The sequence below is a fragment of the Panthera pardus genome, unplaced genomic scaffold (assembly GCF_024362965.1).
Source record: "Panthera pardus isolate Hobbes unplaced genomic scaffold, ASM2436296v1 HiC_scaffold_21, whole genome shotgun sequence".
NCBI classification, from domain to species: Eukaryota; Metazoa; Chordata; class Mammalia; order Carnivora; family Felidae; genus Panthera; species Panthera pardus.
In genome coordinates, this window is record NW_026526777.1 from 67,997,995 (window position 1) to 68,010,785 (window position 12,791).

At 46.6% G+C, this 12,791-nt stretch overlaps 1 protein-coding gene across 2 annotated transcripts in view; it reads left to right on the forward strand.

The window, feature by feature from the left end:
- The first annotated feature begins 340 nt into the window (after positions 1-340).
- The window catches only part of ACBD3 (acyl-CoA binding domain containing 3), a 33,405-nt gene continuing 20,954 nt past the window's right edge, over positions 341-12,791 (forward strand). Inside the window, exon 1 of one of the 2 annotated variants that reach the window (XM_053909438.1) lies at positions 341-702. In XM_053909438.1, the coding sequence (XP_053765413.1) occupies positions 417-702 (286 nt within the window). In that variant the 5' untranslated portion in view covers positions 341-416. Of the gene's footprint in view, positions 703-5,282; positions 5,847-12,791 lie in introns of those variants that run through there. The other variant, XM_053909439.1, reaches the window with a different exon arrangement.

Here is a 12,791-nt window from a genome sequence, read left to right on the forward strand (position 1 = left end):
CCGCTGCGGCGTCAGCCCCCGCGAGCCCCACCCCCTCCACGACCCCGGCCCCGTAGGCACCTCCCCTCCGCGACCCCACCCCCATCTCCGACCCGAGCCCCGCGGGCCTCGCTGGCTCCGCCATTCCCCCGCGACCCCGCCCCGCGGGCCCTTGACCGCCGTGCTGAAGGAGCGGGGGGGGGGGGGGAGGGGCGGGGAGGACGACGCCCGCGGGCGGACGCGGGCCCGGGCTGGCCGGGGCGGGGCCAGCGGGCCTGGGGGTCGCGGAGGGGCGGGGCGCGGGCCTCAGCCCCTCTCGCGGAGCCGGAGATCCTTCTCAGCGGCGGAAGTTCCGGCGTCGCCGAGGGTCAGAGGTCAGCAGGAAGTCGATACGTGGCCGCCGCCTGTCCCCCGCCGAGGAGGCGCAGCAGCCGGAGATGGCGGCGGTGCTGAACGCAGAGCGGCTCGAGGTCTCGGTCGACGGCCTCACGCTGAGCCCGGACCCGGAGGAGCGGCCCGGCGCGGAGGGCGCCCCGCTGCTGCCGCCGCCGCTGCCGCCGCCCTCTCCTCCCGGGGCGGGCCGGGGGCCGGGCGCCGCAGGGCAGCAGCCGGAGCCCGGGGAGGCGGCGGCCGGGGGCGCGGCGGAGGAGGCGCGGCGGCTGGAGCAGCGCTGGGGCTTCGGCCTGGAGGAGCTGTACGGCCTGGCGCTGCGCTTCTTCAAAGGTGAGCCGGCCCGGCCGCGCCCCCGCCTCGGCCGCCCCGCGGAGTCCGCCCGGGGCCCGAGCGTGACGGGGCCAGTGCCCGCCTGGCCCGCCCGGGCCGCGGCGACCCGAGCAGGCTGCGTCCTTGGGGGGGTCCCCGAAGTTTGTCTCCCCGCTCTGGGCCGCTGGGTCACACACCTCTGACGGGCCCGGAACCTGGGTTTTGCGGTCCTGGTCCTGCCTCCCCGAGGTTACCAGGACGTTTGACCTGATTCAGCTTCTCGGGTTTCTACGGGCCGGGGTGGAAGAATGAGCCCTTTTCTCTCCTAGAGGATCCCGTTCTGGGATGGTTTTTTGTTTGCGGTTGGTCTTGGTTTCGTTTTGTTTTGCTTTGCTTTTTTTCTAACGGTCGTATTCCTTTTCTTGCTTCCTATGGTTTGGCACACCAGGTTCCCCCGATTTTTACCCCTTTTCTGGGGAGGAAGATATCTTCCCATCGGTTCCTTCCCTTCCCTTTGCAGTCATTCCGGGGAACCATCAACTCGAATAGGACTTGCACACCTGGCGGTTTTGATGTGGCCGCGAGGAGGAAGTGTTAAGCTAATGCGTCCCCTCCGGCTCGTCCACCTCTAAAAGGAAGGGGTGCCCTCAGTGTTCTAGTAACTTCTAGATGGTTAAAATTGTACTTGGAAGCAATGCGCAAGAGTGAGTTCTCAGTTAAGGCCTACAAGTACTCTCTGTTTCTCGCACAATTAATTGTAAGACGTCTCCTGTCTTGGAGCAGGATTGTGGTGTGTGGGTTGTTTTTTTTTTTTTTTCTTTCTCCTTTTTTGGGTGATTCACTGGTGGCGATACCAATCACATGATCTTTTCAGTGGGAAAGACTGATGAGACGCCTGTTAGTTTGATTCTTAGAGATATTTAGATCTTGTGGGGCGGATCCACGGCCGAATGCAACTTTAAAAGTGGTTGCTAGGTTTCGGGTACATTCCAGAACAGCATATTTATGACACTTTTCCCAGAGGGAGTTCCTTTTGGAGGGCAGGACATACTTGAGTAGCTGAAGTTGTGTAGTTCGTGGTAGGGATACGTTCAGAAGTTACTTGTTTTCTCTCGGCATAACTTTGTGCAAACTAATGGAAGTGTTTTATAAGTTTTCTAGAACATTTGGTTATTCCACATTTATTCCATTTTTTTTTTTTTTTTTTATTAAAAAGCTTACCCTTGAAATGTTCATTGTCCTTGCACATTGAGTTCAGCCCTCTGCGAACTGGCCAGCGTGGGGAATTGGTAATGGCTAATGGGTCTTAGGTCACTGGCTTGAATTTCGTGTTTCCTATGGTGGTGATAGATTACCACTTAGATAAAAATCTGGTGGCTCCTATACAACTCCTATAACTACATTTTACTTCAAACTTTTATTCTTGGAACTTAACTTTTCCAAATGTTCAATAAGCTTCAAGTATATTGTAGCACAAAGGTATTTGAGAATAGGAAAGGGCCAACTTTTAATCCTAGCTTTGGCCACGTGACCAACAACAACAAAAAAGGTAACAATCTTCTGAGCCTGTCTTATTTGAAAATAGTAATATTTTCTTTGTAAGATTAAAACACTGTATAACCTGCAGTAAATTTGGCATTGTTTTGGGGGTCGGGAAGCCCTGGATTCTATTTACCATGTAAATTCCTAGGCAGTTAACTTTTCCAGACTCAGTTCCTGTGTGTGTGTGTGTGTGTGTGTGTGTGTGTGTGTGTGTGTATGTGTATACAGCTGGATTAGATGATGATATTTGACGTCTCCGACTTAAGATTTGGTCTAAAGCTAACATTCTTTTAACATTCTTGTTGAGTAGTAGGAGTCCTTGAGGAACCTGCAATTTGGGGGCCTAGTTACCAGTGACCTTGGAGAATAAAAGCTACATTGATAGGTACGGTTCATTTAGTTCCTAAATTAAGCTCTCAAAGCGGCATTCAGATACTTAAAAGGAGAAATAACATGGCAGTTAAAGTTACCTTTCTGTGTAGATCACTTCGTGGTCAGCAATGATGAGGCTGTTAGGATAGGAGACACCTGGTGGGGGGGCGTCTAAAAGCAGTCAGAATTATGGGTGAGTCAACTGTTGCTGCCTTTGTTTTAACGTGTAATCCCAGCGCGGTGCTTGGCATTTTTGTCGGTTTTGCAAGTGTTTCTTTAAAAAAATTTTTTAAAGGTTTGTTCAATTTTGAGAGGGAGAGTGCGAGTGGGGAAGGGGCAGAGAGTGAGGGAGACAGAGGATCCAAAGCAGGCTGCATACTGACAGCAGAGAGCCTGATGCGGGGATCCGAACTCATGAACCATGAGACCGTGACCTGAGCCAAGGTCAGACACTGTAACCGACTGAGCCACCCAGGCGCCCTGCAACATTTTCTAATAGATCGCTGTTTTGTGGTTTTGTACTAGAATCTCAACAAGAATTAGAAATGACATTCCATTTTATCTTCTGTGGAATAAATAGGAACCTTTAGAGTGTGGATATCTGTTGAAAATAACTTGGATTGGGAGTCACAGACCCCATTTCTCATTCCACCCCTGTCACTGTGGTCACAAGCCAGTAAACCGGACCCAGTATGTCAACTACCTACTGTCTTAATTTTATGCAGGTAAAAATAAAATCATAGATGAAAATACAGGTAAATGTAAGTTAGCATCTTCCCATCTAAACTTCAGACCTCGTTGGGGCACCCGGCTGGCTCGGTCGGTAGAGCCTGTGTTTCTTGATCTTGGGGTTGTGAGTTCGAGCCCCACACTGGGTGTCAAGATTATTTAAACAAATGAGTTTAAGACTAAATAAACAAACTTCAGATGGTGTTAAGTCCCTAGTACAGATAACGTTCTAAGTAGGTGGGTTAGGTCACCAATATAGATGAACAGTACATTCACTTTTGCTGTGAAGGGACTTAGGGTCCAAAAGAGGAGTTAAAGACCCTGTGGCAGTCACATCAGGTACCATTTTGAGAACCCTAGATATGTTATTTTGTTTCCACAGACATTTGAGTATTTGGGGTATTGCTGAGTATTTGGGGTATCGTTGGGGCTTCCTAGTTGAGAAACTTGATCCAGGCCACTGGGCGTTAGAGGCAGGGCCGGCTCGCTCTCTGATTCCAGAGAGGTCTCCCCACTGCAGGAGGTGGAAAGCACACCCTGCTTCTTCTGAAGGTGTGCTGAGCAAAATATTCAGAGTTACTGCCCTGCTGCCTCATCGCTTTTTGGGAACTTTTTAAATATGTTTGCCTGGAAATATTAAGGGCTCATGGAAAGATGCATACGGTTTTTCTCCACGTGATCACTTTATGGAGTCTCTTTGGATATCTGGAGGAGTGAAGCATGAGAGAGCCATCTGAATTCCTACGTAATATTGCTATCAGGTTCGAGATTTTGAATGTAATGGGGCAAAAATTGCTTCCAAAGGACTGAAGTAAATGTGCTTATCAAAATATTGACCTGCTAAGTCCCATTGCTGCTAATACAGTATTAGATTTTTTGGGAGGCCTGCACTTAGCTAATGTAATGATCTTTTTAAACTCGTGTAAATTGAAAATGGATGTGTTAATTCATTAGGGATTGAAAAATGGTGATAGTCTAATGGTCTTTCTTTCACTGGAATGCTTTTCTTCATATGCTATTTAGTTTGGAGTAGAAATTCAAACAGGAAAGGAAGAATGCGTCTTTCCCTTTATTAGTTTTCAGAATAATGAGTTCTTTCTCTAGCGGCCTCAACAGGTGACACTTTTTTTTGATGTCATTATGTACTCATGCTTTTAAACGTATTTGATTTATTTTTTTTAAGCTCTTATCGATGCTCAATACTGTCTTTAGCAAGTGGGAGCCTTGTCGAATTCGCTCATAAGTTCCCTTTGACATGACTAATAGTTTTTCATAGCTTCCTTGCTATCTGGTATGATGAGATGTTCCAGGTTATTCGTATACATTTCCTGCCTCAGCAGGAATTAGCCGTTTGTCCAAGGAGACGAGGTTCCAACCTGTTAGTGGGAAACAGCCTTTGAAGAGCCATCATCTGGGTGATAGGCGTGGCTGCTCTTTGCTACTGGATTGGTCATTGTTTCTAGGCCTTTTCAGTAGACAGATCTAGGGATCTGGGGTGTGTGTGTGTGTGTGTGTGTGTGAGTGCATGTGTGAGAGTGAGCGAGCGAGCATGACAGGAGCATTTTTGAGGGTATGGTATGTAAAACCTGTAGTCGAATTCGGAAGAACTTAAGTCGTAAGTCTTGGACTCAGTGTCTTTATGGAATTGTTGATGCGTTTCCACTAGCATTGCTGTTGATTAGACTTGGTCATACGCTCAGTTATGTTACGGGTCTCAGAGAGGCAGTCACGTGGACATGCTGAGATGGTTCCATTCGTTTTGTCATCTTTAAGCACAGGCATTTCCCACCATTGGTATGAATGGCCCCATCAAGGTTTTACAGCGATGTGCAGCTGTCGTTCATTCTTTGGTAGCCTGTGTAATTAGTGTGTGCCTCCTGGACTTGAGTGGTCTAGCCCCAGATAATTTGAAATTGAATTCTTACTATCCAACATCATTAAATTTTGAATTTATGTTTTCCTGCTTTCTTTATCGTCTTCACCTTTAGATACAAGGGTGTAATAGTGTAAGAGAACATACAGACCTACGAGACCGTCGTAAGAAAGGAACGATAGGCGCTGAGAATAGTAATACCTTTCACGCGTCTGATTTTCTTACTGGCTAGCTCATGTTACATTTGAGCTGAACTGAAATTTTCACCTGAAGACAGATTCAGGGATATGTGTACGTGTGTGTTTCATGTGAGTTACTTTGACGTTCCCCGGGAGGCCTCCCCTTCATTTAATACACGTTCAGGAAAGTACACAGCTCATAAGTGTGTGGTGATGAACTTCCACAAGGCGCCCACTCTGGAAACCGCCCCCAAGAGGAGATAGTGTCTGCAGTAGCTCCCCTCACCGCTGGTTTCACCCCCCACGGTGGTCAGCTGGGGTCCGGAAGCTGGTGATCTTCCTGACACCGCGTCAGAAGGTCGCGGTAGCCTTGATGCCGCGTCCCAGCTCCTGCGTCGTTTACCCCACATCGCCTCGTTCGTCACCTCATTCGTCGCGTGCGTGTTTTATCATCTCCCGTCATCACAAGGGTGAGTGGGGGCCAGTGAGGCCACGTCCACATCACTTTTGTTACAGTGTATGGTTAGAATTGTTTTATCTTATTATTCTTGTTCTGTTACTGTGCCTAATTTGATAAATTTAGTTTTATCGTGGATGTATATGTATAGGAAAAAGCATTCTATATATAGGGTTCGGTCCTCTCCGTGGTTTCAGTCATCCACAGGGTCTTGGATTGTGCACCCCACGGATAAGGGAGGGCTGCTGTGCTTTTATCTGTTTGCTACATGGGAGCTACTGTGGCTTAATATTTACCAAGTTGAGCTCTGGAGTCAGCACCGTCTAGGGTGCTTTTTCTTATCCTGCCACTCAGTTTTGTAAACCCTGTGTCTTCCTTTATTCAGAGGTTTGTTGTGGGGCACCTGGGGAACTCAGTCGGTTAAGCATCCGACTTGGCTCAGGTCACGATCTCCTGGTTTGTGGGCTGGAGCCCCGCGTCGGGCTCTGTGCTGGCAGCTCAGAGCCTGGAGCCTGCTTCGGCTTCTGTGTCTCCCTCTCTCTCTGCCCCCCCCCCCCCAACCAGCACATTAATCTGATCTCAGGCTGGTTTGATGGAAATACAGTATCTAGGGTGAGGGAAGAGAGAGACATGCTGCTCTCTTCTGTGCAGATCCGACCATCCCTGGGTAATGCTTTTTGTTTGAGACAGCATCCTTTAGGGTTAAAGACAAATCGAGTCTTTCAGAAGAGAGCTACTTGTCCAGGTGTGGGACATCGTTAGCATAATGGCCGCTGTCAGTGTGTGCTTTGTGGGCACTCCACCAGCACATTGGAACACGTTGTTTGTAACCCTCACAAGAACCCTATGGAGAAGTCATCTCCATTTTATAGGCGACAATACTGAGGCTCAGAAAGGTTAAATAATTTGTCCCTATTGTATACTTAACAGAGCTGGGATATAAAATGTAGATCTTTAGCAAGTGTGAGGGAATTAGCTACGCCTGGAGCGTAGAGAACTCCGGGCAAACATGATGGGTATTTTGTGGCTTTTTTGAGGTCTTACCTGTGAAATGTGTTTTCTTTAATGCCGAGAGCTGGAAATAGACCCTGTGGATAGAAATTTGAGAGATCGAGACGCCTGGGTGGCTCAGTCAGTTAAGCTTCCTGCTCGATCTCAGCTCAGGTCATGATCTCACGATTTGTGAGATCGAGCCCCATGTCAGGCTCTGCACTGACAGCACGGAGCCTGCTTGAGATTCTCTCTCTTTTCCTTTCTCTGCCGCCCCCTGGTTGCACACACTTGCTCGCTCTCGCTCTCTCTCAAAATAAACAAATAAATAAAACAAAAAAGAAGTGTGAGAGATTACTGACTCAGAGTAAAGAACTAAAAACCACAGCCCCGCAGAGATGGAATCGCGTGCCTGGGACAGGGAGTTCCCATCACCTGCACCTGCTCAGGCGTAAGGTGGCAGTTGCTAGGGGGGATATGCTTTGAGTCCCCTTTCTTAATCGTTGGTGAATCTGCTACAGGTTTTTTCTTTGCGGTGACCATGAGACTTAGTGAAATAGTTTCTAGTTCACATTAGTTTAAGCTGTAACCTCCACCGCTTCTCCTTCTCTCACACTTCAGGTTTGCTGCTGCTGTTTACATCTTTATTATGTTGTGTATCCAGAGACACGTTGTTGTGGGCCATGTGGAAATGTACAGGGGGTCTGAGCTTTGGTTGCGAGATTCAGTCGCTGATCGTTACTATCCTTTCCGGCTCATAGATTGTATGGTTTCATTTCACAGATAAAGGCCAGAAGGGACATTGAAATAGTTTGTTACATCACTCCACCTTTACCTCCAAAGAAAAGAGAAAAATAGGATTTCTGTGTATAAACCTGTTCTTGCAGTCGATGTGTGAGACTAATAACCTTTTGTATAATTAATTTCAGGTGGAAGGGACTTAATTTTTCAGAGCTTTGGGCTTGGTAACTGACTCCAGGACAACCAATTACGTTGTTGTATTAGAACTGTTAAATACGTGTGCATTTTTTAATATGACACTATTATCAGATTATGTTGTCCTATTAGAACTGTAAATACTTGTGAATTTTTTTTAAAGTTTATTTTGAGAGAGAGTGTGTGAGGTGAGCAAGAGCGGGGGAAGGGCAGAGAAAGAATCCCAGATAGGGTCTGCACTGATAGCCTGGGGCTCGATCCCACAATCCGTGAGATCATGACCTGAGCTGAAGACAAGAGTCGGATCCCTAACCGACTGAGCCACCCAGGCGCCCCTTTATGAATTTAATAAGAACATAGTCTAGAAGTCACTTCTATTTTTAATTGCTTGGGAAAATATGTTTTGTGTATTGTGTTAGTGTCCTATTACTGCTGAAACAAATTACCACAAATTCAGTGGCTTAAAACAACCCCTATTTTACAGTGCTGGGGGTCAAGAGTTCAAAATGAGTCCCTTCCCGGAATTTCAAGGTATAATTCCATTGTGATCTAGCTTTCAGTATTCCAGCTCTAAAGATGTCTGTAGTCTTTCTTATTCCTGATCCTGTGTTGTGACCTGTTTCTCTTCCTACAAGTTTGAGAATTTTCTCTGTCTTTAGCATTTGAGAATTTCTGTTTATCTCCTTTCTGTTTATTTTTTGAATGATTATGTTCAATATTTTGATAGTCATCCTAGTCTCAAGCTGCATCCTTCATTTCTGGGAAATTTCCTTATATTATTTCATGATAATTTCCACCCTTTTATCCTCTGATTTCACTCTATGATAATGTTAATACTAAGTTACTGGAACTTCTGGGGCACCTGGGTGGCTCAGTCAGTTGAGCATCCGACTTTGGCTGAGGTCATGATCTCACAGTTTGTGGGTTCGGGCCTCATGTCAGGCTCTGTGCTGACAGCTCAGAGGCTGGAGCCTGCTTCCAATTCTGTATCTTTCTCTCTCTCTGCCCCTCCCCTGCTTGTGCTGTCTCTCTCTCAAAAATAAACGTTAAAAAAAAAAAAAAGATATTGGATCTTCTGAATTGAACTTCTAATTCTCTTATCTTTTCCATCTCTGTCTTTAAATTTTTTTTTTTCAACGTTTTTTATTTATTTTTGGGACAGAGAGAGACAGAGCATGAACGGGGGAGGGGCAGAGAGAGAGGGAGACACAGAATCGGAAACAGGCTCCAGGCTCCGAGCCATCAGCCCAGAGCCTGACGCGGGGCTCGAACTCACGGGCCGCGAGATCGTGACCTGGCTGAAGTCGGACGCTTAACCGACTGCGCCACCCAGGCGCCCCTCCATCTCTGTCTTTTAGGAGATATTCTCAACTCCATTTTCTAGCCAATGAAATATTTAAAAATACTTTTTTAATGTTTGTTTTGGGGGGGGGGGGCGCAGAGAGAGGAGACATAGAATCCTAAGTAGACTCCAGGTTCTGAGCTGTGAGTACAGAGCCAGGCCAGGCTTGAAGTCATCAACTGCGAAATCATGACCTGAGCCAAAGTCGGATGCCCAACTGACTGAGCCACCCAGGCGCCCCGAAGATTTTTTTTTTTTAATTTGTTTTTACATTTTCCATTTCTAAGAGTTTTTATTCCCTAAATTGTCTTTCTTTCTCGTCCCTCGTTTTGCTTAATGGACACATTAGCTTCTGTCTCTGAGGATATTAAGTATAAGTTGAAGTAATATTGAAAGTTGAAGGATATTAAGTGTAAGCCTGGGTGGCTCGGTCGGTTAAGCGTCCGACTTCGGCTCAGGTCACGATCTCGCAGTCTGTGAGTTCGAGCCCCGTGTCGGGCTCTGTGCCGACAGCTTGGAGCCTGGAGCCTGCTTCGGATTCAGTGTCTCCCTCTCTCTCTGCCCCTCCCCTGCTCATGCTCTGTCACCCTCTGTCTCTCAATAATAAATAAATGTTAAAAAAAAAAAAAAAAGTTTAGGTGTGGGGGTGTGGGTGTTCCCGTGTTGGAAGCATTCTCAAATATATGGTGATCGTCAAGTATTCATTCCTGTTGGAGGGTAAGGGACCGAACAGTTACTGTAGCCTTGAGTAGCAGCCTTAATTGTAGGGTGATGAAGCAGAGGTTTCATAGGGGAACCCTCAAACCATCAGTACCTTTCGAATTAGTAATTGTAGGTTTTTGTTTTTTTTTTTTAATTTTTTTAACATTTATTTATTTTTGAGACAGAGAGAGAGCATGAACAGGGGAGGGTCAGAGAAAGAGGGAGACACAGAATCTGAAACAGGCTCCAGCTCTGAGCTGTCAGCACAGAGCCCGACGCGGGGCTCGAACCCACGGACCGCGAGATCGTGACCTGAGCCAAAGTCGGACGCTTAACCGACTGAGCCACCCAGGCGCCCCAGTAATTGTAGGTTTTATCTTTGGGGCCAGTTTTTCCCGCAGATACTCCTGGCTGCTTCCTGGGTTGTAGGAACTTAGTTGTCAGCATTCAGGAAGTAGGCCGGAGAAGGGAGGGTGGGGGGAAGTTGTTTACCGTTGATGAGGGTTGATGAGGGCAACTCGTTGCTTGGTTTTTAGTCCTGCATTTCACTCCCAGCCTGGTGCTCCCCCATCTGGAGCACGTGTGATTCGGGTTCTCCAGTAAACGTCAGCCCTCTGCTGAAGTAGGGGCCGGGTAGCCGCCTGCCTGCTTGGGGTTGTCGAACACAGTGGGAGGGAGGGGTGCCTCCTTCTTAGTACCCCCTAAGAAGCATTACTTTTTCCATCTAGACTCCAGCTTCTTATGAACCTGGAGCCTCAGGAACCCGGGTTCCTGAACCTTCCCAGCGTTCTCTAAATTGCCTCCCTTATTTGTTTGCGTGGAGGTTTTTCATTGAGGATCAGAGCTAATGTTGTGTGTTTAATCCATCATGGTTAGCTGGAAGTTTGTAAATACTTTCTCTGTCCTTTTAATTATACTGTCATTTTTTTTTTTGAATACCTGGAAGTCATTTGGCTTCTGAGTTTACTTCTTCCTCTAGTCAGGAGCCGGCAAACTTTCCCTATAAAAGGGCCAGATAGGGGGCGCCCGGGTGGCTCAGTCGGTTAAGCGTCTGACTTTGGCTCAGGTTATGATCTCGCGGTTTGTGGGCTCTGCTGACAGCTCAGAGTCTGCAGCCTGCTTCGGATTCTGTGTCTCCTTCTCTGTCTGCCCCTCCCCTGCTCACATTCTGTCTGTCTATTTCTGTCAATAAATAAACATCAAAAAAAATAAAGGGCTGGATAGTATTTTAGTCTCTAATGGCTACATATGGTCTGTGTTCATTTATATTCTTTGTTTTTGTTTTTCCATTTTTGCTTTTTTGTTGTTGCTTTATAGCCCTTGAAAACCGTAAAAGCCAGGGGCACCTGGCCGGCTCATTCGGTAGAGATGTGACTCTTGATCTCAGGGTCATGAGTTGAAGCCCCACGTTGGGCATAACGCTTACTTTAAACAAGAAAACTTTACAAAAGCCATTCTTAACTCCCAGGTCTTATAAAGACAGCAGTGGGCATGATCGATCCAGTTTGCCATTCCCTGCTTTAGTCTGTCTCCTTTAGGTAAAACTGATTTGTAACCTTTTATCAGTCTTCGGTTTTATAGAAAATGAACTTTTTAAAAATCGTTGTTGCTGGACAGATGCCAACAGGTGATCCCTTTCAGTCCAGTCAGTTAAGAATGACTAGCTCTGCGGGGCGCCTGTGTGGCTCAGTCATTTAGGCATCCAACTTCGGCTCAGGTCATGATCTCCTGGTTTGTGAGTTCGAGCCCCGCATCAGGCTCTGTGCTGACGGCTCGGAGCCTGGAGCCTGCTTTGGATTCTGTGTCTCCCCCTCTCTGTGCCCCTCCCATGCTCATGCTCTGTCTCGCTGTCTCTCAATAATAAATAAACGTTAAAAAAAAAAAAAAAAGAATGACTAGCTTTGCAGTCACGCTTCCCTTTGGTGATGGTAGTCACTGTCTGCTCGTGGCTGTGTCTTTATGCGGTTGTACCTGAAAAATAGCCCTGCCTTTTCTTTCTAAGCGTACTTCACGTTTGTTTTTTGGTTGCCGTAGAAAACAGAGTATAACTTGGTAACAATTAACCGTGTGACTGCAGGAACCTAGGGTGATGCCAGTCTGTATTCCTTTCCGGCAGCACTGAACTAGAACTTCCCTTTAGGAATGTGGTCCCGGTGAGAGATTTTTGAGTTTCATCAAGGCTTTTTCTGTGTAGTTAATGGCAGTTACAACTTCCCTATTAAGCGTATTTAATGCCTGTGGAACCGTAAGTAATTGAGAAGAAAATTATTCTCATCTGACTTGGAAAACCGAACAAAACACATCCTGCGTCGAGAACACGAGCACCGTGTGGGCTGTCTGTACCGAGGGCGGGATTTGCACATCCTCCTGGGTTGTGTCTCTTCCTCCGGGGAGGATAATGGATCTGTTAACCTTGTCCCAAAGGCTGAAAGATGAGTTGTCTTGACTTTTTACAAATGTTTGTTAAAAAAGAAAAAAGCGTATATGTATTTGATATGAAAGTACTTTCTGCATATCGAAGAAAATTTGGGAATATAAAAAATGACTAAAGAAAACTCTGTAAGCCGATCTTTCGGAAAGATGACGTTTCGATGCGTTTCCTTTTCTTTGTCTTGTCGTGCTTGTTTTTGGTTCAGACACATCTGGTCCCCAGCTTGGATGATGCCGATTAATGTGAAGATAGTAGAATTTAACGAAAGACGATAGAACAGTTCTTGAACAAGTGTGCGCATGATTCTGTGGAAATGCCAGTACAGTTGATGAGAACGAATGTACCGTTTTGCTAATTCTCACAGAAATTGACCTGTGAAGTCAATTTGTTCTTTAGTCGGCCATGGGTTAGGTGGTACCCATGAACCAAGCGTGGTGCTGAGTGCTCGGGTTCATGGTGGTGAACAGATTAATTTGACGCTGGGCCAGAGCTAACACTGAAAATGTATTCTTCTTTCTTTCTTTATTTTTTTTGTGTGTGAGATTTTATTTATTTTT